The sequence below is a fragment of the Anas acuta genome, chromosome Z (assembly GCF_963932015.1).
Source record: "Anas acuta chromosome Z, bAnaAcu1.1, whole genome shotgun sequence".
NCBI classification, from domain to species: domain Eukaryota; kingdom Metazoa; phylum Chordata; class Aves; order Anseriformes; family Anatidae; genus Anas; species Anas acuta.
Genome location: NC_089017.1, coordinates 6,155,524 through 6,183,344, shown reverse-complemented (window position 1 = coordinate 6,183,344; position 27,821 = coordinate 6,155,524). Strand labels below are relative to the sequence as shown.

General features: G+C 43.8%; 2 protein-coding genes across 3 annotated transcripts in view; both read left to right on the top strand.

The window, feature by feature from the left end:
- Nucleotides 1-25,718, top strand: part of CCBE1 (collagen and calcium binding EGF domains 1) — a 96,370-nt gene extending 70,652 nt beyond the window's left edge. Inside the window, exons 3-11 of one of the 2 annotated variants that reach the window (XM_068666277.1) lie at nucleotides 1,268-1,320; nucleotides 6,818-6,952; nucleotides 7,692-7,829; nucleotides 12,788-12,894; nucleotides 18,042-18,162; nucleotides 20,118-20,257; nucleotides 20,350-20,385; nucleotides 20,897-20,932; nucleotides 22,004-25,718. In XM_068666277.1, the coding sequence (XP_068522378.1) occupies nucleotides 1,268-1,320; nucleotides 6,818-6,952; nucleotides 7,692-7,829; nucleotides 12,788-12,894; nucleotides 18,042-18,162; nucleotides 20,118-20,257; nucleotides 20,350-20,385; nucleotides 20,897-20,932; nucleotides 22,004-22,237 (1,000 nt within the window). In that variant the 3' untranslated portion in view covers nucleotides 22,238-25,718. Of the gene's footprint in view, nucleotides 1-1,267; nucleotides 1,321-6,817; nucleotides 6,953-7,691; nucleotides 7,830-12,787; nucleotides 12,895-18,041; nucleotides 18,163-20,117; nucleotides 20,258-20,349; nucleotides 20,396-20,896; nucleotides 20,933-22,003 lie in introns of both variants that reach the window. The other variant, XM_068666278.1, reaches the window with a different exon arrangement.
- A 618-nt stretch (nucleotides 25,719-26,336) lies between these two features.
- On the top strand, nucleotides 26,337-27,444 carry MRPL17 (mitochondrial ribosomal protein L17). The gene is made up of 3 exons (XM_068666283.1): nucleotides 26,337-26,584; nucleotides 26,678-26,746; nucleotides 26,942-27,444. Exons 1-3 carry the CDS (start codon nucleotides 26,411-26,413, stop codon nucleotides 27,212-27,214), a joined length of 516 nt encoding a protein of 171 aa, XP_068522384.1. The 5' UTR covers nucleotides 26,337-26,410; the 3' UTR covers nucleotides 27,215-27,444.
- The last annotated feature ends 377 nt before the right edge of the window (nucleotides 27,445-27,821 follow it).

Here is a 27,821-nt window from a genome sequence, read left to right as displayed (position 1 = left end):
GTATGAACAGCCTCCCCGATGCACCTTTGAACCCATTCCTCCTGCATTTGTTTGTCTTGCAGATAAAACTTCACAGCAGTGTTTGGAGAAAAGTCTAATGAGGGACCACTGTTTGCATAACAAAGCGAGGCTTCCTCTTCAGATGTTCAACCTTCATTAGGCATAATTTATATTCCAGCTAATCTTTGGAAGTGGATAAAATATGGAGCCAAAGTTTGTTTTTACATAGTTTGGAGTAATGCATTGTTTGTTTTAAGTGGTCAGTTGCAACTGACAGTTGATTTATGTTCAGCATAATGATGATTTGTGATGGCTGCAGATTGTCGCGGGGAGTGTTGTGTCATTGACTGCCATGGCTTTAGCACTCTTCTACGTCAGTTATTGAGTTAAAAGATAAGACTGAATGGGTGGTTTCTCAGTATTGCAGATATTTCAGCACAAATCACACAAAACTGTGAATTTGTAAAAAATGCGTTTGTTTTTTTTTCCTCCAAAACTCACGTCAACTTGAGCCCCTGCAGTGGTTAGCTCTCAGGGTGATAGGGGACACTGCAGCCTTGCTGCAGTTTGCTGCCTAGAAAGCAAACAGGCTGGTATGTCTGAATACCTACAGGTCATTACAGGCCAGTGTGTAAGAAGTGAATTAATTTCTCAGCACTTCAACTTTGTTCATAACACAGGCACATAAAAAAAGTCTGGTCCTGTTGAATCTTCACTACGGTTTTTGAATATTCACTTATATCTCACCTGTACAAGATACCCTCTTTCACTCCAAATGAAATACCCAATATATTTCACTTATCACCTTCCAGGTTTATTAAAAATGAGAAATGACTGATAACATTTATCTTGTGTGAACTCCTAGCTGAGGCTTACCCCTTTCTGCAAGTTTACATTGCAATGACGGATGTTTGAAAACACCCTTCAGCATATCATGAAAATTATGATCTGGCTTGTGTATGAAGACAGGGCCAAGGTATGCTGCACCCTTTCAACACATGAAAACAGGGTTTTCAAATGTCTGTGGTCCTCTGTCTGGTTCCCTGAGCAGAGCTGCAGAGCTATCAGATGGCTCATTAATTGAGTGGTGGCTTCCCATGTTATGTTCTTTAATGCTGAGACACCTCCAACTGCAAAGCTTGGGATCCTGAGCTGGTTTCGTTCATCTCATCTATAACAGTAGTCTATCCTTGACTGTTTTTAAAGGCAGCACCAGCCTTTAGAGAACACATTTATTTATTCATTTATTTATTTTATTGTTTTTCAGGAAAAAATGCTGTAAGGGTTATAAGTTTGTTCTTGGACAGTGCATCCCTGAAGGTATGTGATTTCACTGTTCTTACCCTTTGCATCCCTGTGCATTTGTCTTTCCCTGTCTGCCCTGTTCTCTGCACTGCTGGTTTGGAAGAGCATCCTGATAAAACCACAGGCTGGGCTGTACCTCGTGTATCAGTGGGGGGAACTGCTTCCAAGAAACGGTTGGGAAAACAAAAAGAATCAGCTTCTTCCAAAAGTTTCGCTTAGCATGCCAAGCCTTGATCCTCCCCTGAGTACATGTGGCCGAACAGATCTTGTAACACGACCTGGTGCAAGCACAGGGCTACATGCTGCTCTTGGCTGTGCACGCAGGGGCTGTCCATGCATCCAGAAGCACACACTCCCTGGCTACCCCATGGTCTGGCACAGCTGATTTTTGGCTTGGAAGCGCACAGGGTGACTAGGTGGGTCAGTCCTGCCTTTGGTTACCTGTTCCCTGAAGATGCCAGCAAGGGGAGAGCATTGCCATAGGGCATCTGTCTTCCAGCTCCTCTCCTGATCATGGGCACAGCCTTCTTGTCACCAGGGGCACAGGGAGGCCAGCAATTACTTGGGGTAGTTCATGCCATGGTGAAAAGGAAATGTTCCCCTCCTGACAGACTGCCCAGAGGCTTTGCAACTACAATAGCAGGGTTCCAATGCTCAGAGGCACTGATAGCATCTCTCTTTTAGGAAAAAGGCTGAGGTCTGCCTGCCTTAACCGTGGTGGAGACCTCTGTTTGGTCTGCCCAGCCAACCGCTCCATGTGAGTCGTCACTCCTAGCGCTTTGCCCGATTTGGATGAAATTGATTCTGAAGTTATGTGGGCGGAGGAACTGTCAGGCAAAACAAATGGTCAGGGACAACAAGCCAATAAACCTTGTTTCCTCCAGAAAGCAGGTTAAGAAAATGGTTTGTGGTAACACATCCTTCTTCTATTTGATGACATATGGAAAACCTCATGTTGACTTGAGAGTCTTGTCAGTTTGAGACGGTGATGTTTTGGAAAGAAAAGTGACAAATTAACATGCTTGGGAGAGTCAGATGTTTTTTGGGTTGCAATCTCCAGCCAACAGGGATCATAACCCAATCTCCAATCCTGCTGTTGTTTCTTTTTTTTACTTTGTTCTTTTACTTTTGGCTGGGAACACTTGCAGACTGGTTGCAAAAAATAATAATAACAATAATAATAATCTCAAAATAGAAACTGTACGTTTGCTGCTTCCATACGGAAGAGCTCACAGTGCCAACCCAGGCCCTGGGGAGCTGGATAGGGTTTGGGCATCACTGGTGCTCACAAGGATGTCCTTGGGCCACACTTTTTCAGTGAATTTTGTCTTGGTGTGTGCAATGAGACACGATGGCTGCAGTACGAGATGGACACTTGGAGGAGATGGTTGTACTGGTCTGAACAAGGCTGTTCATGCGTAGGAGGCAGAAGCCCTGAATCTTTTCAGGGTGGAAGGAAGCCAGGTCTCTACAGCCTGGCCTCCAGCTTTCCTATCGACTGTAATGTTTTTATATGCTGGTTCTTCACTAAAGATAATGGATACAGCAGGAGAAGTAATAGGAGGAAAAATAAAGTGAGAGCCATGGCAATAAATTACTGTACACTTCTAATTTTCATCTCTCGAGGTTTTAGGTGATTATGAAAGCAGCTTTTACTGTGTACCCACTGACTTCACTTAATCCTGCCTAATAACTACATCTCAGTAACCTGAGCGTTTCTGCCATTAATTGGATTTCTCTGCTGGCTGTGGCTTCCCTCCCTTTATATCTCCACCTCCCTTTTTCAGCTCAATCTATATTTTGCCTTGAACTTCACAGGCCACGGCAGTTGTAATAACATCTGAGGCAGTCTGGGCCTTCGGTGTAGGGACTAGAAACATGATTCAGTGAAGCACTCGTTTCGTTTACTCTGCTACAATACATCACTTGGCTCTTCACACATTGTTTTGGCATAATCTTGACAGAGGAGCTGTATGAAATGCATATCTCGACACAGGCACATAAATGCATTGCAGATGTGAGTTTATTAGAGCACATCTGCACCTTTTAATCCAGTGCTGGCAAGTCAAAGCCTGGAGGAATGATCCCAGCCTTGTCTTCTCTGCGGTTCAGTGGTGGCTGCCGGGAGGAGGGTTGGGAGAGGGCTAGAGGAGAGGGCCCACCGACCTCCTCCTCAGGCAGCTGTTATCTGAACAGACTCTTTTCCCAAAGGTTGTGTCTTTTTCCATGTCCATCTTTGGTCCCTGTCCTTTTACTTCTTGTCTGCCTTTGAAGAGCAGCAGCGATCAGTGCAGTCCAGTGAGCCCAAGTCCACACCCCCAGGTCCCACATTTCATTTGCTCAGGACTCAGCATCTCTCTTTGGGTTTCTGTTGCAAGAGCAGGGATCAATGATCCTCAGGAAACACAGAGGGGATTTTGCCTCTTGTGTCTGATTTCTGCTCTGCTTGACCGGCAAAGCTGACAGCCCCAGCCAGCTCCTGTCTTGTAGTGTCCCCCAGATTAAAGCACAGCAATAGTCTGAAGAATCTTCCTTTGGAGTGTAGCTTCCCATCACTGGTTTGTTCATTGATTTTTTTGGATGTGGACTAATTCACAGCAAACTATCCTATGGCAGGCAAATGCTAATCAGACCTGCTCTTTCCTCACTAATGCTGTTTCAGAAACTTCCTTGGTGCAATCTTCCACGTTGCATTGCCATTCCTGAATTTGCGGAAGCCTACATAGGGACATTTTTTACTCTGCTACAGTTTTTCATGTTATCTTAAAGCCTGAAACAGCCTGATCCTCATCATGTGGCTTTGATTCATCCTCAAACCACATTTCTTAGACTGGGCTGGCAGAAAATGGGCTTGGACGTGGGAGGGAGCCTGCACCCTGTTTCAGCAGAGCACACAGAAGTGCTGCAGCACAGCTGAGAGCTGCAGCACCTTGTGCCCAATTTTGTCCTAGCAGTGAGGACTGTCCCCAAGGGTGTCACACTACCTGGGACCAAAGCCCTGGGGAAACACAGCTCAGTGACATGGGACCTGCCACAGCCGCTGTGTGGTTTGGGTTAATGTGTGCAAACAAGTGGCAGGGAGTTCTTGGGAGCATTTCTAGCTCCTGTACCCTTCCCTAGCCTTGTATGAGCACAAACGAAGCAAATGTCTTGATGGAAGTCTGCTGAGGTGGATGCAAAAACCATACTTAAAGAGTATTTACGTGGAAAATGGTGAAAGAGAGAAGATTAAAAAGAAATGGTGTTGTTTAGTCTAGAGAAAAGAAGGCTGAGGGAAGATGATAACAGTTTTTAAGTACGTGAAAACTTGCTCCAAGGGGGAAAGTAAATGCTTCTTCATGGCCAAGGAGAGAAGGATAAATGGCTTTAAGGGGAATTTGGAACAGACACTGGCAAAAAAAACCTCTTTCTATCAGTGAGGCTACTTCATCTCTGGAATAGACAGCATGGTGGTGGGGCACCGCCATCCCTGAGGGCTTTCTATGCAGGTTGCTTGGATGTCTTAGGACAGGTTTACATGTAGCTAATCCTGCTTTGGGTGGAAGGTGATTCCTTCCAGCTTTGCCTGTTTTTCTGATTTTGTTAGTGCACATCTATTCATGGAAACCCAGTGAGGATGGAGTTAATTTTGCCTCCACTCTGAACAGGCCAAATTTTGACACAGGCCAAATCCAGCATCTGTGTAGGCAACTGGCTATGAAGCAGACATGTTCAGCTCAGTGAGGGCACTGAGCAAAGTCTGCTGCACTGGCCCATTCTTTTTAATCAACCTATTTTATGTCAGTGGAAAATTAAAATTGAAACCACACCCAGGTGAAAACACACCATGAATCCTTTATATCTGTGTCCAATTACTAGTGCCAAACGTAAGAGGAATTTGCAGCCCCAACACTACCAAAAAAGCCCAAACTAGCCCCCAGGTTGGTCATATTTGAAAGCAATGGCTGTATTTTTATGCCAAGCTTGGGCAAGGCTCTGCACTCTTCCACCCTGGCTGCTGGCACTGTGGTCCCACTGCCATCCCCACCGCAGCACCGCAGACGTGGCAGGACTTGAAGCCAGCACCGTTGTGGAGTACAACAGAACGAAAGGATGCCTGTTCCTCAGAAAGTATCAAGCACCAGGGGGGAAATGCCTGGCACTGGTACAATAACATTTTTTGGTCAAGTGGGCTCTGATGTGACACAGGGGTCCTGGCACCACAGCAGCCTGTTAAGCCCTGTTTGGCACGTTTCTGTGCCCTGGCACACTGTCGCTTTTGCCCCCAGTGCTCCACGTGTGTTCTAGATCCTCCATACAGCAAATGTGGTTTCACTTGCTTTTCCATCTATTAGTTCATTGTAACTGTTCGGAAAAAGTCATTATACCCAGAGAAGTCTGCTAGTCATTAGCATGAGTCAATAATGAGTTGGGGCTTTAATTATTTTATATCGTGTGTATGGAAACAGAGTGCATTGCTGGGAATTCAGTCATAACACGTACATGTAAGTTTGTGTTAGTTCTGGAGCAGGGACAGGATTCTTCTGCTGTGACCCCCTGGTGCCTCATCACCGGAGGGTGATGCTCAGCAACAAAAAAGGTGGATCACTGTGAGTGGGATGATGTTCCTCTGAAATGGTCGCATAAACTACCACTGGATTTCACAAAAAAAAATTGACCTTCAGCAAGCTTTTCTGTGCTGGTTTGGAGGCTGGATGCTTCTTCAGCCCCTTTCTTCTCCTAGAAAATGTACCCTGTGGTTGCATGCAGGCAGGGGGCTGGGCCAGCCTGGCACCAGGGACCAGATCCTGCCTCTGGCAGGGCAGGGGTAAGGGTCAGAGCCTGTTTTGCTCCACTGTCCATTTCTTGGCCTTCAGCTCTGCTGCCGCATAATGGTGAAATCAGAAACAGACAAACAGAAACAGCCCTCCTTGGGGTTTCAGAGTGGGACCTCAGAAAGTCTTTTGGGAATTCACTGAGCAGCCTGGCCAGCAACTTATCATATCGTCACGTTGCTGCTATTAAGAGTGATGATGGTTTTGTAACAGGGTTCTTAGCTGGGAGGATTATAGCTGGGTTTGGACAATTACTGTATGATCTTAATTAACTTTTCCTCATGATATACTTTCTGCCAGGATTTGGCAGCTGGCCTCACAGTGTTTTACAGTGTTTTTGCATAGGAAATGTTGATATCAGCACTTAAAAATTTGTAAGGAAAACAGCAAAAAGCTTTTAGGTAACAATATTTCTGAGAAGAGCTCTTAAATTCTGCCAGTTGGGAAAATGCCCCTCGCTTCAAATCCAATTTTAAGAAATAGTTCAGCTACCGTGAAGCGGTGATGAGCAATTACGGTTTTATTGTAATTCTCTGCTTATGTCTTGTGAGCGTTTCATTTCTAGGTTTCCTCAACCTTTAAAAACAATGTAGCACAATTTTATTAATTAGCAAAGACAGAGGTGAAATATTTGCTGCCATACTATCATCCAGCTGCTGCCACTGGTGTTTCTCCTAATCACGTCTGTCTCTCTCCAGACTACGATGTCTGTGCTGAAGCTCCTTGCGAACAGCAGTGCACAGATAATTTTGGACGGGTCTTATGCACTTGCTATCCTGGTTATCGCTACGACCGGGAGAGGCACAGGAACAGAGAGAAGCCGTATTGCCTGGGTGGGTAAAAGTGCTTACCTCTGGTTAATGATGCATCCTCCTTCTTCAGGACTTTCAGTTTAGATTGAAGCCTTTCTCTTTTTCTTCCCTATTACAGATTAAATGTGATTTTTAACTATGCTAAGGATTGGTCCCCAGAACTAAGATGTCTAAATCCCCTTGGAATTATTGGCAGGTAGTCCTTAAAACAAGCCATATGCACCTAAGCACTTTGAAGCATCATGCCAATGTAATTTTCCCTTTATTAATTCCTCCTGTGGGTTTTGAGCAGCATTTGGAGCCTTGGCCTGAGAAGAGGGACATGATTTTAACCATAACCCTCAAGGCACTATAACATTGCCTCATTAGGAAAATAAATCCTTGGGGTTTGATTCGGATGGCAAGAATCTAATACAGGATGTTCCATTTACCTGTGCTGCTCATGTGGCTAGTATCCCCTGATGCAGTTGCCATGCCCTGCAGGGTTTGCTGGGCCAGGGAGACAAGGTCTGCAGGATCGAGCTTTGCTTGTGACCTATTTCATGCAAAGAAACTGTCACATGGTGCTCATAGATAAAATGTCAGGTGTGTTAATAACTCTGCAGTTTGCACAGAGCTCCAGCCTGAAGCAGCAGTAGTGCTGCAATTACTCATTTATTTAAACCCCGATTCTCCCAATACCTTTAAAGGAAGTCTTTTATTGTACTTGAGGTCAGAAACCTCCAGCTTCAGGACAATTTCAACTCTTGCTCCTCTCCAGATATTGATGAATGTGCCACCAGCAATGGGACGCTGTGCTCTCAGATCTGCATCAACACCATGGGCAGCTACAGGTGCGAGTGCCACGAAGGCTACACCCGTGGGGAGGACGGCAGGACATGCACCAAGGGAGATAAAGGTATATGCCAGTGGGGATTAAAGGTCTTGGGCCAAAGGTCATTTTTCACAAGAGTTGCCATGTGAATGTCAGGAAGCACTTCTGTACTATGTGGGTGGTGGGTCACAGGTTGTCCAGAGAGGCTATGGGGTCTCCCTCCTTGGAGATCTTCAACAGCCGCCTGGATGTGGTCGTGGGAAAGCTGGAAAAACTTGGGAACCTGGGAAACACCACTGTTTCGTGAGTTACATACACACAGTAAGTAAGGCAGAAGTCACATCTGTAAGGAAAAATTGGAAATACTCTGAAGGTTGTGGAAAGCATCTTACCCTCAACAGGCAGAGTGGCTGAACAGTTAAAGTCGCCTTTACAGCTTTGTTTAGACCATTTCTCCTGGATCACACAACAGCTACAAGCCTTATTTCCCTCCCAGATCAATTTGGACTATCCCAGCTCTGGATAGTCCAGAGACACAAGAATAAAATTTGCCTAGTGCTGACCCGTCATTAATTCCATCCATTAACTAAATATCAGTGAGTTTAGTCAGCATTTACATGCCCACGTCTGAGATCAGCAAATGGCCATGGGTTGGGTGGTTGGTGCCTCTGAGCACTCAGGCATTCATAGGAGGAGTGCCTGGGAATTCCATGTATTTTTAAGCATTATTTGAATCAATTATGTTGAGTAACGCTTGAATTCTGCTGACCTGCAATTAGTTTGTGTCTCTCATAACTGCGGTCAATTTTTTTTTTTCCTACTGAAAGTAATTTGCAATGGAAAAGGGTGAGAGCAAGGGCTTGTTCTTCCTTTTCACTTGGTTTCAGAGTATAAATGTGCTCTGTGTGTAAATGATTTTAAAGTTGTTGACCTCATCCCAGTTATTAAATTACAGCACTTATAGTCCTGCAGATTAAATACTGATACAGTAATTTAAAAAGGAGGGAGAAAGAGAACAACTTGTGCTCTGGAAAAAAAACAAAACAAAACAAAAAATATGCTTTTGATGAACGGCAACTTGCCATAGGTTCATCTGTTATTGCCTGAGCACATATATCACTGGGTGCTTCAAATCCCACTGGATGGCCAAAGCAATTTATAATTTTGATTTTCCTCTGAAAATGTGTATCTGGGCCACTCCATTAACATGAGTTGTTTCTTGTTGTTTTCATTTTTTTATTATCTTTTTTATCTCTTATAAGTATATGGGGGTCATTAAGGAAATAGGCATAACATAAATAACCCTCTTGCAAATAGTTTTTTTAGCTAACTTTTCTTCTTGCTAGTTCAAATTTCCTGACAGGGTAATGTCCCAAGCATTCCAGATAACCAACAGTTCAGGACATTCACAAATGTGGAAATCATTCCAATATTTGAAAAACAGACATTTTACACTGCACGGGCCATAAAGACATCAGTCCCAATAGCTAACCTGGAATGAAATGCCCCCCATCTCTGCAAACATTTCCCGGTTTGGCTGTGTGGAGCAGAGAAGGGCACTTTCAGTCACCCTGCTGGGCTCCAGAGCTAACGATACCAAGGCTGCCAGCGTGCTGGTGCAAAAGGATGAGGAGCACGAAGGGACGAGGAGGATGAAGGGACGAGGAGGATGAAGGGACAAGGAGCACGAAAGGACAAGGAGCACGAAGGGACGAGGAGCCTGCCCTTCGCCGTTCCGCAGGGTTTGATGCTGGCTTCGTGGCACCGCCTGCTGGCCTGACCACTTCCGAAGCAACACATCATTTGCGTCTCGCGGCGGCTGGGACAATTAAATTTTATTTTGTGATTTACTGCGAGAGACATGCAGGGTCTCTCTCTTCAGGTTTACGCGTGCTGCTTGTTTCCTGGGGAATTATTACTCACGTGTTCGTCCTGCCTGAAGGCTGCAGTCCAGGATATTTTTTTTTTTTTGACTCTGAGCTACAACAAGTGGGCTCGAGTGAGTGCTCTGGATTTGTTAGTGGAGCACTAGAATAGGGAGCATTCTTCCTGCATCCACAGTCGTGTTGCATTTGACAGAGACAATACAGCTACCCGCTCAGAAGTAGGCAAATTAAACCGTCTCAGCAGGCTGAGCACAGATAATACAACACAGATGATCCACTAAACAGCCTCTATGCAGACTGCCCGCAGCACAGCTCCCCACAGAGCTCTTCCCTGCCAGCATCTCCTTCTCCTCCAGCATCAGCAAACCAGAGCCTTCAAGCAGAGGCAAAGAAAGCACACCGCTCTGCCCTGAGCATCTCTTATCAATAGGCGCCAAAGGGCTTCGTATCAGGACAGGAACATCACCCGTGATGCTTCAGAAACCCTTCCTAAAATGAGGCTGGCTTCAGCCTTCTCTGAAATAATTTTAGTTTAGTGCAATGAAATCAGGTTATGTAAGTGTCTTGCTCAATGCTGGCCTGGTAGGTGACCTCAGTATCTGCACCGTGCGTGGGAGGCTCTCGTCTAATTGCTTCCTGCCCCCTCTGGCCTGTCCTAGGTGGCTTCTGGCTTTATCCGTGCCTTATCCTGGCTTTATTCATATTTTGGTCCTGATACAGGATCGGATGGGGGCAGAGCAAGTGTTAGATGGATGACTCCTTCCCTGGGTAAATCAACACTTCTGTCTGGTATGAGTTAGGGGGATTCCACCTCTCTCCTGGGACGCAGCTCACACTTGCTTATGTGACGCTGTTGGACTTCTTCCCCAGATAAATCAGTCCAACTGGGGTTGCAGAAATCTCACTGGAATGATGTTTTCCAAACACTAGCTGAGCCCCCCACACACATGTTCAACTCCATGGGATGTCACAGCCCTGTTTTATCAACAGACCCGCGTATCACATCCTTCTGGAAGGTAAACTGGATTTTGTAACGAAACAAGAGGCCAAATTCACCGCTCCTTCATCTGCACATAATTCTACTGACTCTAGCGGGATTTCCTAAGGTTTCAAGCAGCAGAGGCTCTGGCAGTTTTTCCCTATGACTGCATGTTGCTGTCAGCAACATTTCTTAACACAATGTGTGTGTTTTATGAGGGACCCTGTTTGGTAAGATACCTATAAAAAGAAATTTTGGTTTAAACTAGTACCGAAAACAATCCAGAGGGGAATTTTTTGAAAAGGACATTTTTTAAATGTCTTTGTATATGTGTCACTGTAAATCCTATGCAAGGCCAAAAGTGAACATGTCAAAACATTCCAGTTTTATAAAAGAAAGCTGAAAAGTTGGAGAGGAGTGAAGAACTCCATGAGAGAGGCAGAGTACTGATTCGTGGTCAAGAGAAGACTTACCTTGTAGAAATATCAAGAGGTGTCTTAATTACAGCATCATAACAGCTCTTCCTTAAGGGGAAAACCCTAAATGTGGACTCTATTCTATCAGGGATAGGCAAAAAGGCTTTGGAGGAAGTAAAATCAAAATAATTAATATTAGAAATGCATCAATGAGGAAACAAGTAGGTGCTGCACGTTCAGATATCACCATACGAAGTTTGGAGATGCTGTAGCCAAACGAATTATCTTGAAGACAGCACAGACATAATTTGGTGAAAATCTATTAAATTTTATGTAGAGGTCACTGGAAAAGCTCCAGGAGTATATTTTAACAATAAACTTTGAGCCATCCAAACAAGGTACAGAAAGCTGTTCAGGTATTTACCAAGCCATGTGCTATAAAGAGGGGCTGGGAAGCTCAAAAAGCAGCATACTTACTGTCAGACACATGATAAATAAAATATGGAGGACTTTGTGGATTATTGCAATGCCATTGGTCTGCATTTTTAGGAGCAGGTAGCTGGCGTGTTTTTTTTCCTAAATTTGTTCATTAATGGCCCATAGGTGGCCATCTGATGGCAGCAGTGTTCCTTGCTGGGCCCTGTAAACATTTAAAGTCAATTACCACATCTTTAGTAGTAGAAAATTCTGTTTGTATTAAAAATGTTGCAGATCAAAATCAATACACATTTATGAAAAGATGAAGTGTAGACCCAAGAAAAAAATACAGTGTAATACCTAAGTACATTGTAGTCAATACTTTTTGAAGACTTTGAAGATTTACAGGCTTTAACCAGGAGCAGCTGCAGAGTTTTTCCATTACAGGACACACTCTAAAGAGTTCAAATGTGTCCAATAACCCTTACAGGTAACATCATACAAGGCCAGGCATCACGTGCAGAGCCTTGATATGCTTTGTGCTTCTCAACAACTATATGTGAAAGAAAAAAAAAAAAAAAAAAAAAGCTTACCTAGAGTTTGCAAATATATGCTACCCTGTGTTTTAGAAGCCACGTTTCTCTTTAAGCTGATATTTGTTAAAACAGTGCTTGTTTGGTTATGGTGTAGATATGATTCCCTGTGTATGGGACTAGAAAAAGGGCACAAAAATACCATTTGTGATATCTCTTATTATTTGAATCATTTCAAGGATTCTTGAAAAGATCCCATTCTTGTGTAGTAACAAGTGGTGTGACCTGTTCTCTCATGTGGCTTTAAATCCCGATCATTAATCTCAATCCCCATCTCTGGTCAGGGTGCTTACATCACATGGAGGAATGACCAGAGATGATAAAGAACAGTTTGTGCAAAGTGAAATGAAATGACCGCGTCGTGAGGGGGTTTACTGTAATTTATAGGGTATGAAAATTTGCCCTTCAGGGCACTGTAAATCAGTTCAGATCTGTAGGAATAGCCTACCCTAAATGCAAAGATAAAAGAAAGGGTGTTAACTTTTTCAGGTATTAAAAAAAAAGAAAAATCTTTAGGGACTATTAACTGGAAACAGCTGCTTTAAAAATGAGCTCAGAGCTATCCCTGCAAAATTGCTCAGCCTTACACAGCAACTCACAGTCAGAGCATTAATAATGGCAAGACTGCCTCTTCTTTTCACAGTCTGGGGAAATGCAACAACCTTCAAGATTCCAGTTGCTTTTGCAATTACATTATGAACTTTCTTTCCCTTGGATCTTTATATTTGTATTGGAAACTGCTTTCTTTCAGCTGGGCTTCCTGAGAAATCTGAAAGCGTGGCGAAACCAGGGACATGCTGTGCCTCTTGTAAGGAGTTCCATCAAATAAAGCAGACAGTTTTACAGCTGAAGCAAAAGGTATGAACATTGATCAGTTGTGTTGTTATGAGACCTCCGTGTTTTATGACAACTGAGTTCAAATTTAAGTGCTCAGAGCTGTCACTGCCATGTGGCTCTTGTGCCCATAAAGATGATGGCAGCATGATTTAAAGTCGTGTAGGAATGGCATCTCTTCCTTTTGCTTCTGCATTGCTTGTAAGCAGATTTCTAAGCAAGCTCACGGTAACAGGGTCTGGCAAACACCCATCGCAGCCCGAGCCCAGGTTTCTTGGCAAGCTGTGTTGTCCTCAGCTTTTCATTCATTCTGAATGCAGAGGATTTTGGACTCGATCCACCTTTAGTATATGTAAGTGCAAGACGTTCTGCTGATGAGGGAACGTGGGAGAACATGATTTTGCACTACCAGGGTGTTGATACAGGATGCGTGCCAAATAGGAGGTGTGTGGCTAGACAGAAACATCACTAGCAGACACATTAGCTTTGATTTTTTTTAGAAAAGAAAAATCCCTCAGCCACAAGACTTTTTTTCGTTTGTTTTCATCCGTGTCCATATAAGAGTATATAATGCACTTTAAAACTTCCCCTGACCTTTAACTTTATTTGCTCCTATATGTGGCCTCCTTTTGCACTTTGGTAAGATTGAAATAACCCAGAGACCCAGCACAGGGTTTGTAGAGCCATGTGCAGAGGTACAGGCGTAATGCCCTTTCTGGTGACGCCTCCTCCAAACATTCAGGTTCTCTGAAATGCTCTGCAGTAACAGTCTAAGCAATTCATGTTGACAGGCTGTAATCATTTCCCCTGGGCTGCACATTTATTTTAATTGTATAAAAACGTAATTTGGTATACTCATTCATTGCGTTTAATATTGCTCATTAATGTAATGTATAACGGAGAGGAAGGAATCTGCTCCGTATTTTGCTTCTGTATCAGGTATGGGGACAAATGTGGATGGATATCCATGTGTGACAGAAATTCTGTTTTTTGCTAGCAAACAGCAGGCGGGTTAAAGCGGAGCGGTCCTGCTGAGCGGCTGCCTGTCCAGCCGCAGGCGGTGAGGCTGAGCAGGCTCGCACCGCTCTGGGATCTGGGACCATGCTGTTGGCCAACTAGTTTGCTGCAAGAATTTGTGGAGACTAATGGCCTGGATTAATGGAAAGTTTTATGTGTCTGGCTTCCACCGTTAGGTGCCTGTTATTCCAAAGGCAGTCCTGGGAGCCTAACGCTGTTGGTACCTGTTGTTGTGTGCACTTGTTATATGGCGTCTGTGCCCATGCCAAGCACTTTGCTCTTGCCTCTTAGCTAATTCCCATCATGGTCCATAGCCTAAATTTTCCCCAGGTATTTTCCTAGTGGGACTTGATCGATTTGGCATCCTCAGAGGAAGCCAACTGGGTTGTGCCTCGTACAGACAGAGCAGGAAGAGGTGAATCCCCAGATGCATTCAGCATCTTTTACCCCACAGCAGGGAGAGCTTTTACCCATGCAGAGAGGAGATCTGGCCTCACCCTGCTCCTCAGCCCAAGGAGACACAAACCCTTGTGTTTCACCAGCCACTCCCTGTGGCCAAGTTCTTCTATGAAAGACGCCTCTCTGTATCTGTGGTAAAAGCTTTTCTGTTTTGTTCAGAAAAATTCATTACTGCCTGCCAGAGAGACACTTTATGGGAATAAGTCTTTAGCCTTGTGGTTAAGGCTTTGGGATTCTATGAACTTTATGTGAAATTATGTTTAGCAGAAGAGCCTGAGAAGGATCCAATCCAGCAAACCCTACAACTGGAAAGCAGGGTGTGCTTCTGGAGGTGGGAGGTGTAGTTTTGGGTCTCCTTAGGAAAGGAGGGTTTGAACTCAAGTCCCTGCCACCTTTGGAGAGCAGACTAGCTATCATATTAAAAGAAGGAGGTGATGGCAGCAATACCTTTTGGGGGGGATTGCACCATCAATTCCAAATCCAGCGTATGCTATTTCAACAATCAAGAACAGAAAGTCAACTCACTTGGTTATCCGGTGGGACACACTCTCCTCTTGATTTACTGGGGGCTGGGGGCAGCCCTAGTCTGACCTCAGACCTTGCATGAAGGAGGAAAAGCAGAAGCTGGAGAAGTAGGGGAAAGATATCTGGCATGTTGACATGCAGCCAATGATTTTTTAAGAAGTCTAGTAAGCAGTTCAGCTCTTGGAGTTGGAGCTTTGCTAGATCCTATTGCACAGATGTGTTTAAACATCTTAATTAGAAATCTGTGGTAAAATTCCACAACTCTCCTATCAAGCTCTGTCAAAGTCATCTAAACCACAGATTGCCTAGAAACCACCCAAAATACCAGATGCAACATCCAACAGCGAACTTATGGGAATCTTGTGTCTAGCACTGTCTTTCTTTAAAATTTATTCTTACTAATATTTGCACGCACATGGAAAAACATTATTTTTCAAGGGCCATTAAGATTTGGAGCTATGGACAGAGAACGCCAAGGTCACTCTGGATCACAATCTTGGTTCAGTTAAAAGGTGAAATAGAAATTAGGCTAGTGAGTATAGCCAGTCCCTGAGAGGATGTGAGTCAACATCAAAAACACATGGCTTGGCCCCAGTGTATGTAACAGCCATTTTCTGGCCAGAAAATATCAAAGAGCAGTGAGCTAGACCAGAGCCTGGGTATTTTGGCACTCATAGTGTATGCCTTAAGTCCAGCTGACTCAGTGGGGAAGCATGTGTAGATGCTTTCACAGCAGCTATGTGATTTTTTAATATTTTTTTTTAACTTACTAAGTTATTTGTTGAAACAGCCTTGCTGGCCAGAACAAGTCAGTACCTTATTCACTCAACAGAAGAGAATATACTACAAAATCATTTTCACGATGAATCTTTGCTACTAAATGCATCTTTTTAATCCAGACTGGCCATTTGCAATATAATCTGAGGAGCTGTACGGAGCAGGGGCTACACAGTAAGAAAAAGATCCCCCAAGTAGGATCTGGTCCAAAATTTACATACATTGATCTCCTCTCCAGAGGAGATCAATTAATCTGCCACCCCCAAGGAGAAACACTTATTTGTTCTTCAGCATGAATAAGCGTTCCTGCTGGGGAAAACTGGAAGAGATGAAGTGATCCTTGTTTGAGTCTCACGAATGACACTGAAAATATTCTCACAAATCTATATATATTTTTTCCCCAAAAATATAATGTTCTCAGGGTCTCACATTTATAGTGTGCTGACCAAAGCTGACCATGGGACCTCCTCAGGCTGGTCGCTGGCCAACACAGCTGTGACAGCCCCCAGCTGCTGAATTCCGTGCAAGGTGCTGTGACCCACGCAGCAGCCCTTTAGCTGCAGCAGTCCCACACTTCAGGCTGAGGGGTCATTGATAAGTGGAGTTTTTCCTTGGAAAACCCAAGATGACAGCACACAGGGCCCACCCTGAAGCAGTAGGTATGCTGGATCCCAATTTTCTGTGTGAGCAGAAAGTAAGGAGTTCCACTTCTGTGAGCAAGCACATAAAGCACACCCAGTGGGGCTTCTGTGAAGTGCTGAACTCATCCAACCACAGATTTCAGGGGAGGTAGAGTGAATCTACCAAATTCCTGTGAGACTTGCATCACATTGCCTAATGTCTATATAGTGCAGTCATCTTGCCCTTGGAACTGCAATGCTCTCCAAAGCCCAAGTCACAAATGGATGATAAATCCTCCTGTTCCTGTCATCACATTTTGCATCCCAGTCTGAAACACCAAGATAGTGTTTCAGAAGTGCCACTAGGAACTGTCTTAATGTTTCCAATGTTCTTTCCTCACTTTCTCTTCCTTCAGAACTGTGCTGGTGCATCTAACCCAGAGCTGCAACCAACACTGGCTGCCCTATAAAGTGCATTTCTTCACTAATAACTACTTTCCCAAAAGAAATTTGCTCACTTACACTATGTATTGCAAGTGCATGGCTTTGTTATATTTTCAGTGCTTTACAAACATTAGGTTTGCAATAAGGGCAGGAGGACATATATCAAATAATTACAGAAGCAAGTAGGAGCCTTGAGAACAGTCCAATGAAGGGAATTCCAAATAGCTAATTAAAAGCACTACCAGACAGCAGGAGTCATCATGTATTTTAGTTAATGCATCTCTTCCACGCAAATGTTGCAGAATCCACTGAGCCAAGTTTATTCAGGGCAGCAACAAAGCTGACCCAGATCTGTCCTGGTATTGCTGAAATATCCTTTCAGTTCTGTTTGGCAGAGCAAAATTCCCAACTGTACATGCAGCCATTCACTATTAATAAACTTCTTTCCTCACTGTAGACTGGTCTTCTGGCTTGTTGTCTCCCTTCAGCTGTCTCTGCAGAGACTAAGTATTTGCAGAATATTTTAAAATGTGTTTAATTATTAAATACATTCAATCTGGGCAAGCAGAATCTGATATTTGATGGACAATGACATTTTAAACCACAGTATGCAATTTTCCTTGCATTCTCACTTGCTTGTGCCTTGTATCTCTATGCAGAGCAGATGCAGACATCCATTGGGTTAAATGGCTTGGTTACAGGGCCAGATCCACAAAGCATTTTGTTCTCCTATTGAAACCTATGAAAATGTAGGGACTTGTGCAAGCAATTGGGAACTTGAACAAATGTTGGCCTGAGGAAGCACAGTGAATGAATAGAGGAAAATTCACATAATGAAAAATGGGTTTTCTGAGAAGATCCAAGCAGTTATTAGCCTTCAGTTTTTGGCAACTTGTTGCTGTATCTCTCCTGAATTTCTCCTGCCCTCCATTTGGATAGACTTGCAGTATTTCCATGATGACTTGAAAGGTGAACAGCCTAATGGGAAACATCAGGGTTTCTAACATGGTACTGGCTCCAGACCCCAAGGGAAGGAAAGTACCCGAAGGTATAAATGCCTTAAAATCAAAGGGTGCCATGTTTTCCATATAGTATCTCCCAAGCCTGGGCTACCTTTCAGGTATAAGATGCATGAAGTGTGGATCATCTCTAGGATCCTCCAATCCTAACGGATCCAGAACAGTGTTAGTATAAATGCAGATATTGATAAAGACTTCACATTTTCCTGAAGCACTTAAATGTGCTATTTGTCCACATTAAAGTTTAATCAAGAATGCAGTTTATCCAGATGAATGATGGAGGCCTTACTGTGATTTTTGGTTTTGGCAGGTTGCTTTGCTACCAAATAATGCTGCTGATCTTAGCAAACACATCACTGGTGAAAAAGTGCTTGCATCTAATGCTTATATCCCTGGCCCCCCAGGCCAGCCTGGCCAACAAGGTCCTCCAGGTAAGATACAGACCAGAGGGACGTAAGTGTGAAATAGTGCCATGAGTAAAAATAATAAGCCTCAGCCTTCAGTATGATAGGATTTCATGCGTTACATATTTTGATCGCTATGATTATATTGGCATTTGCAATAAATTGAAAAAGAAAAACTTTGCAGTCATTATTTAGTCAGCCTCTGTGAACTGTCTAACATCACTCCATTGTGTTTCTTAGTCTCAATGTATTTCTTGGCGTGCAAGCTGTGTTTGTCCTGTACGTGTTAAAGTGCTCCCTCTCCCAGGGATGTCTCACCTGCTTCAGATGTCATTTCCCATTTCTTAACTGTGTCTTAAACGCTCTCCATTTCATTTCAGAAATACCTATTACTTTAGCTCACTGTCATTAGTAGAGCAGAAAATGTGCTTTCAGTTTGCGGAGGTTTATGCCAACTGTTTTATTTTTCCTTGTCTTGTTCTGCAAGGATTCATTTCTTGGTTTTATGTTGTGTTCTAGATTCAAAGGAATCTGAAAAGAAAAGTAAAACTCCACTCACACCTTCTGCACTTTGTTAAGGTATAGACTGAAACAATGAGAAAAGCAGAGAGTTCCTAAGGCTCTAGCTTAAGCCAGACACCCTGCAACCAGCAGCCAGTGATAGTAAAAGTTTTGCTAAATCCGTTGAATGCAGATCTGATTTGGGGTTAGTGATAAATTCAAGGAATTTTACTATTGTTCTGAGTTTCTGGAATATCCTTACTGAGGATTAGCTGATATTTCATACCAGGTTTGATTTACTACCTACTGAACTGCCCACCATTTATCCCCACTATTGCAGTCTTGCTTTGTTTTTTGAGTCTTTATCTCATTTTCTTGGAGGACGAGTATCTTCAGTCTTCAGTATAACATAAGTGCAAGGACATTGTGGTTAGAGACTCTGCATCAGACTCTGAAATGTACATTGTGCCGTCTTGCAATCTCTCTAACGTAGGCCTGACTCTGCATTTCTTCCATCTGGTTTCCCCATGACTGAGCTGTCCAAGGTACTGTAGAATTCTCTGTTCCGCTTGAAAACCATCCCCGCTGACCTCTTCCCCTGCCCCGCCGTTAGCAACGGGATGGCTGGGTCTTCAGGAGGAGTCTGAGAGGTTCATCACTGAACTTAATTTTACTCCTTATGAATACCCTTGCTGTAAATATTCTGTCCTGCTGAACCATTTTTGCTCTCGGCCTTTCATTTCCTGTGTCTTTCACGTGCCTTCAGTATGAAGGAAGTGCTCCCCCCTCTAATTACAAAGCACTTCAGCCAGTGACGCTTTAATGATCTTTGTTTTGTGTAAATTCTGTTTCAGGTGCCTTATCTTGTGTTTTGCTTTTCATAGTGTTTCTCTTGATTTAAACCTCTATTTTGCTGCCTGGTGCCTTGTAAAAACTAACATTCTCTGCTGAATCAGCAGAAGCTGAAAAGGGTATAAAGTGAAATGCAAGAACAGAGCCTTTCTTGCCCTAATATGTTGGCTGCTGTCCTGGGAAACAGAGAGGTTCAAACCACTGGTGAAAAGGGTTTGCTTCTGTGCCAGTCATGTAGATGGCTTTGACCCAACATTTCCATGAGTTTTCTGAGGCTTTCTTTTTATGAGATGTTTCTCAGATGTGATTTGTTCTTCCTCCCTTTTTCTCTTTGTGTGAAAATGAGGCTTTTCTGCTTTTCTTTTCACCTCTGCTTGGCAGTGGAGATCTTTGTTTCTTTGAACACACAAAGTTTAATTGTTTCGTGAAGATCTCTTGTACCCACTGTGACAAAGAGTAATGTCTCAAATGACTGCTGTGTTGCTTGTGTTGCTGTGGATTTGTGGATTTGGGTGTGTTAAGGCAACAAGCCCATTGGGTGGTTCAAAAAATAGTCAGTCCCCACTGCTCGCGCTGATGAAGTGTCCTGAAGGCTTTCCCTGGCAGGTAACCTTTGCTGTTGATTGTAGGGGCTCCAGGACCGAAAGGAAGTCAAGGAGTTCCTGGGTCACCTGGACCTCCCGGACAGCCAGGCCCCCGTGGATCAATGGGACCCATGGGCCCATCTCCAGACATATCCCATATTAAGCAGGGCAGACGGGGCCCCGTGGTCAGTATTCTCACCTCCTGTCATGCACTGCATGGTTGGCCTCAGCTCCACAACCTGTCACGTCCTTGTGAACACTTTCTTTTCTGTTGCAGGGCCCGCCAGGAGCACCAGGGAGAGATGGCAGCAAGGTGAGGAGAGGTACTGTTTTCCACAAGGCAGGCACATGCACATCTGGTCTATGCACTTGCAGTCACACCCTTTTACCACCACATGTCCTTTGCTAAACTGAAAATGTCCCACTCTCTTGCCTTTCTTCTCCAATTTTGTGCTTCATGCTCCTTAAGTTTTGCAAATAATAGCCACGCCAGGCTCTCAAGCGGCTTTCTTTCCTTTGATGTGTTAGCCCATTTCATTAGACTGCTCTTTTGTGAATTTCTCCTGTTAACTGGTCTGTTTGTTACTGTCTAGGAGAAATATCAAAAGCACCAGACTCTGCTCCCACTAGAGCCAGTGGCAATTTCCTGTGTTCTTCCTGATATATTTGTTCCCACTTCATTTTCTTTTCATTTCTTTTTCTCAGCAAGCAAAGTTAGCAAACGCTGATGATTCTAGATCTGTAGCCAGTGAGTCTGCAAAGGTAAACTGCTATTTTGGTTTCCTTTAGTCACAGCAAACTAACTGAGGTGGTATTGATTACAGGGGGAGCGAGGTGCACCAGGACCAAAGGGGATACCTGTAAGTATTGCTCTCAGCAAGCAATTCCACAGCAAAGTGATGCTGGCTACTAGCAGGCCAACCAAAAGAAAACAAAGAAAGAAAGAAAAAAAAAAAAAAACTTTCCTTTGTCAAAATCACAGTGAATGACACTTTACATACCCAGAAAAGGTTATTGGAAAAAAAGAAAGAAATTACTCTTTTTCATCCAAGTTTCTTTCCTACACACCTTCTCCCTCACTGGATGCTACACTGAAGTAGTAAGTGCCCCTCCACCCTACGGCAGGCAGAAACACAAGAACCCATGCCAAGTGCTAGTTAGTACATTTCAGCTTCACTCATAGTGGGAGTTTGATCTCTCAAACCTTTTAAAATCTGGCCTCTCATCTCTCTCTGGGACTTTGAGCAAATCAGCAAGAGAAGGATGAATAATTTACAATCTGGTTTTAGGTGAAATTGATTAAAATTTTGTTTATTGCGGTCTTTTCTCATTGGTGAGAGAATTCTCATAGATTTATATTCTCAGTATTAAATAGTATACTTTACTGTGTGACAACAGCTAAAAAGAAATGATTTTTTTCTGAAATTAGATTAAAATGGGCAGTATTCTCTACAATGTAATTACTAATAAATTTACTAAGTGATGGACTGCAGTGGGATTAATGTATTGAAAATTAACTTCCAGACATCAGCATTCCCCAGATAATTGTAATAAATATTAATAATTATCAATTAACTAGTTATTTTAAGGATGTAATTTCTATTATTTTAATATGAAGGAACACAAGGAACCAAGATTTCTCTCTGTTCCCATGAGGTGTTAAAATGCTCTTAGGAGGCAGATATAGTAAATGAATTGTTAAATAACAAAGAGCTGAGAACCTAGTAAAGATAGACTCTGTCTACAAAAATATTTGCCTTTTGAAAAATGCTTCCTGATCAGGTTGATTTGAAAAGAGGTGTTTATTTCCTGGCAATAGTTATGAAGCAGTGTTTTACTGAATCACCCCTGCAAGGGCAATTATATTGACCTGTTTGAAAACTGTAAGAGTAAAGTGGAACATGATTAATGACCGTGCCTTGTGGCTGCAGGGCCCACCAGGTTCATTTGACTTCTTACTGCTGATGATGGCAGACATCAGGAATGACATCGCTGAGCTGCAAGAGAGAGTGTTCGGACACAGGACTCATTCATCAACAGAGGAGTTTCCATTACCTCAGGAATTTACAAACTATCATGACACAGTGGATTTTGGATCCGGAGAAGACTACAAACCACGGACATCACCCAGAGACTCCAGGATACAGAAGGCAGCCCATCCTTAGCTATGCCTACTGACAAATAGACCCCCTTTAGAGTTCTTCACTATAAAAATGCACTGACAATGTAAAATATATATATATATATTATTTCTCAGTTTTCTCTTTGCTTTTCCCCAACCATGCTGCCTGTACTGTAACTTTCCCAGTTCATGGTGGCCTCCTTGCAGTAATTCCATACCGTCAAGCCTGCACTGTGCATTCTATCTAGACTATCAGGAAAACCTTCTTAGTGTATTGGGCTAGCAGGATTAAGGCACACGATTGTTAATGGGGCAGACCACAGCATCTCATCTGCCTACCTTCAGTTCTGTGTCCAAATGACCCAGTACCTAGATTTTGCGGGGGTAGGAGAGTAGCTGAACATCATCCCTGAAAAACATCAGAAATGGATACCTAGGTCCACGGTTACTTTATACATGTAAATGAATAATACCATGGAACCCAAATCTCCAGCTAGTGTCCCCGGGTTTAGGAGAGTGTGAAAAGTGGATCTCTGTTTCACAGCAGAGGTCAGCTTTATGTGAATTGTCTCCTTCTGTTATGCCCCACTTTGGCACAAAAAAAAAGCCAAAAAACATGATGAAGCAATGATATAAAGATACTGCTTATTGATCTAGAAATGATTTGAGGGGATCTACTGACCTTCTAAAAGGTATTCACAGAACTGGAACGCGGAAGTTACAGTGTATTTGGCTGGGTATATGAGGAGTGGTAGGTGCAGGAGTGCACATGACAAAGCATTTCAAGTGGTACGAGCATAGCTAAGGTGAGGTACTGCACATGGGATCCTGTATTTCTGAAGAGGGATAAAAGGGAGTACCCTTTTTTTTTACACTGGAAAATTGGATGCACAAAGTTAGACCATACCTCATAAATGATGTATGTTAACTTTTTTTTTCCTTTTTTTTTCTTTTTTTCTTGGATTTCCACAGCTGCTGAGGACTTTGCCGTGCTTAGAAGATAAAGGAGTATATTAAGCACAAAACTGCAGTGTTGTACCTGTGTAGCTGCTGTTTCTACCATATGTTCAGTACTGGGTCCTATCTATGTTACAAATGCAAAGAAAATCATATTTTTGCCATGTTTTTCATGGCTTGCATGTTCTAGTAGAATAAATACCAGTAAAAATATAAGCAGGCCCTTTTCAGATAATATGGAAAGGTTTGGATCCCCTTCCATATTCTCTGGGCCAAAAGATAGTTGGTGTAATCCCTACCCCACCAGAACAGGTCATGTTGTATAAACAGTTGGCTGTCTAGACATTTTGTATCTTTTGTACATTATCTTAAGGGGATATGTTAATTCTTGTAATTGTTTTCCAACTCCTCACTATCATTATGCCACAAGCAAGGGCATTAGCTTTAAGAACACTAATGTTCTTTATTCCTCTTCATGTTACGCATACATCAGTATTTACAAAGCAATGACTAAGTCACTGGTAAAGCTTAGAAAAAAATGATAGTGCTCTCATCATAAGATCTTTGGGCTTCTCCTCTGGAAGGAGCTCACCCAGCAGCTACAGATCCAAGTAATCTTGTGAATGAAGTAAAGTGGAAATCAGTGAGACCTGGGGAAGGAACTTGTGGCCAAAGGAAGGATGGTTTCATACAGAGCAGATTAAAAAAAAAAAAAAAAAAAAAAAAAAAAGCTCTAAGGCAGCAATCTGAGGCATGTATGTGTTATTTTCTTAATTTTAAACAGGCAACTTTGTGTAAACGATATAGTTCATGAAAATGCAATAAGTACATTTTTCAAATTATGTATTTGTAATCCTTGCAAATTATGTGAATCTTGGCTACGTTTAGCACCACCACTCATGACCTGCTGGATCAGGTTGATTTCCACAACAGAACTAGCAGCTGCAGTTATTTGGACCATCAGACACTAAATAATAAGTTAAATGACTCTCTTCCTACATACAGACTGCATTTTATTGTCCCCTGTCCACAAGGAAAATGGGTTCTAAAAAAAAGGCACTTACTTGTGTTCTAAGCTCTGCTTTCCCACAACTAACAAATGAGAAGTTTCTACACTGAAAGCTTGACCACTGAATTCAGGGAAAGGCAACAATATCCTGCTTGGCACAAGTCTTTAGGGAACTTCTGAGAGTGGATCAGAAAAGTGGATAACATACATGCCTCACTCTGAGTGCAGGAGGCTGTCCTACAGACCTGCAAACATAAAGTAGGGTGCATTTTTACATGCCTTTTTGAATGGTGAGCTCAATAACTTCCCTTTGTGGAGTCTGCATGTTTTTTTCACAGCCCTGAGCTGTTTTTGTTTTCCAGCAGTCATGTTTCCTCCATAAAAAGGTGAAAGAAAGAGCTCCTTGAATTTCTCCTTGTGCTTCACACTCCTCTTTCCACAGACTCCTTGCCCCAAAGTGCTGTTGGTTGTGTCCCAGCATTGGTGAGAGGACACCATGAGTAAGGCCAAATCCACCCCACAAGACACAGAAATTCCTCCAGCAGGGAGAGCCCCTCTGAGCACATCTATCTGGGAATGTTCAGCCTTCTGTCTGCATCCAGCTAAGATCTTTGTGTAGACTTCTATAATTTTATTTCTCATTAATTGTATGATAGCTTTCATAACACATTGTATCAGAAACGTTTCACTACAATTTCTAGAGAAATACATACAGACATTCAGATAGAAAAAAATATGTTTTCTTCAGCATACCCAAAGTTTTATAAAGCCAGACCAGAGGAGTCGTTTCCAATTTTAAGCCTGGTTACCAGAGAGAAGGAAGTCATTACCTTGTAAATTATTTATTATTCTGTGGCTCCAAAAATAACTACCCAAGAATCCAAAATAAGAATGTAGAAATATCTACACGTCTAGTCATTACTAGGCTCATGCACATGACAACGTTGTTTCATATAAATGCTATGTATAATTTTATTAGAAAGAAATATTATTTTGATGTTAAGACATCAAGTTATAAGCAGAAGGATAATAAAGAGTTTGTTATTTTATTAATATTGGAAATATATTTAATGGAAACATTTGCAAGAGTGTGTAGTGATGGAAAAATACTGGTTGTTAATAGGTTTAACAAAGTCATAAAGCTTGGAAAATGTTCTTTTCAGCACTGTGCCAGGTACATACAGGATTAGTCTTTCTTGCAAAGCTGAAATACTGACACATAGAAATTGCTATATGGTCAGGGTAAACCAGGAAAAGGGTAGGAAAAGTGATTGTAAATGGAATTACAATAATCCCTGGAGTTATTGTTGGCATAACAGCTTGAGGAACGTTCTTCCGAGAAGTATTTCAGAGTTAATATGTTAAGCCCCAGAGAAGCAATGGAAGATGAGGTGGGGTCCAAGAATTTGTTAATTTCACGTTAAAAACCATATGTTTGTTCCTATTACACATTCCAATAACCATACAGGCCATTTTATTTATATATGAAATACTAAAATATGTATAAAATGATTGTGATTTTATGATGTATTCTCAACAACAAAGATATTTTTTCTTATGCTGTTGGTAGTTGCTTTTGTTACACATCCTTTCGCTTGCGTACGAAAACATGGTGTGTTTTTTTTTTGTTTGTTTTGTTTTGTGTTTTGTTTTTTGCCCTGGGAAGTGGTTGAGTCACCATCCTTGGAGGTCTTTAAAAGATGTTCAGATGTAGAGCTTAGTGATAAGGTTTAGTGGAGGACTGGTTAGTGTTAGGTCAGAAGTTGGACTCAGTGATCTTGGAGGTCTCTTCCAACATAGATGATTCTGTGAGGAAACAAGTGGGAGGAATTAAGCTGCAGTTGAGGATTTGTTTTGGAGCTGGCCCATAGAGCCAGGCACGAGCAGGGCTGAGGGGGCATGAGGTGCCACAGGACACGGTGTGTTTGTGTGTGTGGAAACGGGGAAAAAGCAGGATAAACGTGAAGGCTTTGAACCCCCAGAGCCCCACCTCGGCCCTGTGATGGAAACAGGCACCGCCAGGTGGAGCATGGCGCCCGCCCGCTCCCCTTCCCCCGCCTCAGAGCCCACCCCCGGGGCCGGGCGCTGCCTCAGAGGCGGAGACTGAAAATGGCGGCGGGTGCTCGGAACTACAACTCCCGCCATGCCTCATAGGGCCCCCCCTCCCCATAGGGACGCCATTACCCCTACAGGCGCGCAGCGTTCATCCCGTCAGAGGGCCGCGACGGGTCGGGCGGGCAGGCGGGCGGGATGCGGCTGTCGCTGGCGGCCGCCATCTCCCACGGGCGCCTGTACCGGCGCTTGGGGCCGAGCCCCCGGGCTCGCCTCGACCTCCTGCGCAACCTGGTGACGGCGCTGGTGCGGCACGAGCGGCTCGAGGCGCCCTGGGCGCGAGCCGACGAGATGCGGGGCTACGCCGAGAGGGTGAGGGGACGGGACGGGGATGGGGGGTGAGGGGGGCACACACCGGGCGTTATCGGGCGATAACGGGCGATAACGGGCGCTGTTTCCCCTCAGCTCATCGACTACGCCAAGCGGGGGGACACTGACGAGCGAGCTATGCGCATGGCGAATTTCTGGCTGACGGTAGGCACCCCCCTCCATCCCCTTTCCCCTCCCTCCACCCCCTTCCCCTCCCTCCATCCCCTTCCCCTCACTTTATCCCCTTCCCCTCCTTGTGCCCCTCATCCCCTTCGTGCCCTCCCCGCTCCCTTTTTGTGTCCCCCTCCCGCTCCCTTTTGTCCCCCTCTCAGTCCCAGAGCTGACCGTGCCGCCCCGCAGGAGAAGGACCTGATCCACAAGCTGTTCAAGGTGCTGGTGCCCCGCTTCCAGCCTCACCCCGGCAGCTACACCCGCCTGCTGCAGATCCCCAACCGCGACAGCACGGACCGCGCCAAGATGGCAGTCATCGAGCTGAAGGGGAACCCCTACCCGCCGCTCGTCCGCCCGCGCCGCGACAGCGACAAGACGCTGCTCAACCAGCTGCTGAAGGGCTACAGGGAGGACAGCCGGAGGCAGGCAGCCCCCCGGCTGCCCGAGGGCACGCCGCTGTAGGCAGCACGCTGTGCCCTGAGTGGCACCCCCTACACACACACACACACTGGATCAGAAGATGTCCCAAGAGGTCGCAGGGGTTATTCCGAGCCTTAAATTGTCACAACAGCAGCACAAGCTGGAGGTTTACTTGCCCCTTCCTGTGCTTTCATACTCAGCAAGAGAAGGAAATCAAGCTGGGAGCCCTAATGGTTGATACTTGCTGTGTAAATAAACTGTTTAGAAAGTGACTTTGCTTCTGTTTGAATTATATTGCTCTGTACATGCGTTAATCTTCCCCCAAAACTGAGTTTATTACATCTTCTGTTCCTACACACTGGGATAGTGTCTCCGCTGTGATAGAACTGAAGTGTCCTCTAGAAGCCAGTGTGCAGACCTTCAGGGCTGCAAATACAGTGAAAACTCAGCCTGGTTGTATTGTTGCTGCAGAGCTGAATACAAATTAGGATAGTACCACTGAAACAAGTTTTAAAAGCAGCAGTACCAATTAGACTTGTGTTGTTAGGTTGGCAACATGGACAGAAATAAATTGTCACTTTTGAGCTTAGTAAGACACCTTAGCCCTCAGGTACAGAGTTGTAAGAAATCTCTGTATTGTGCTCTTAGA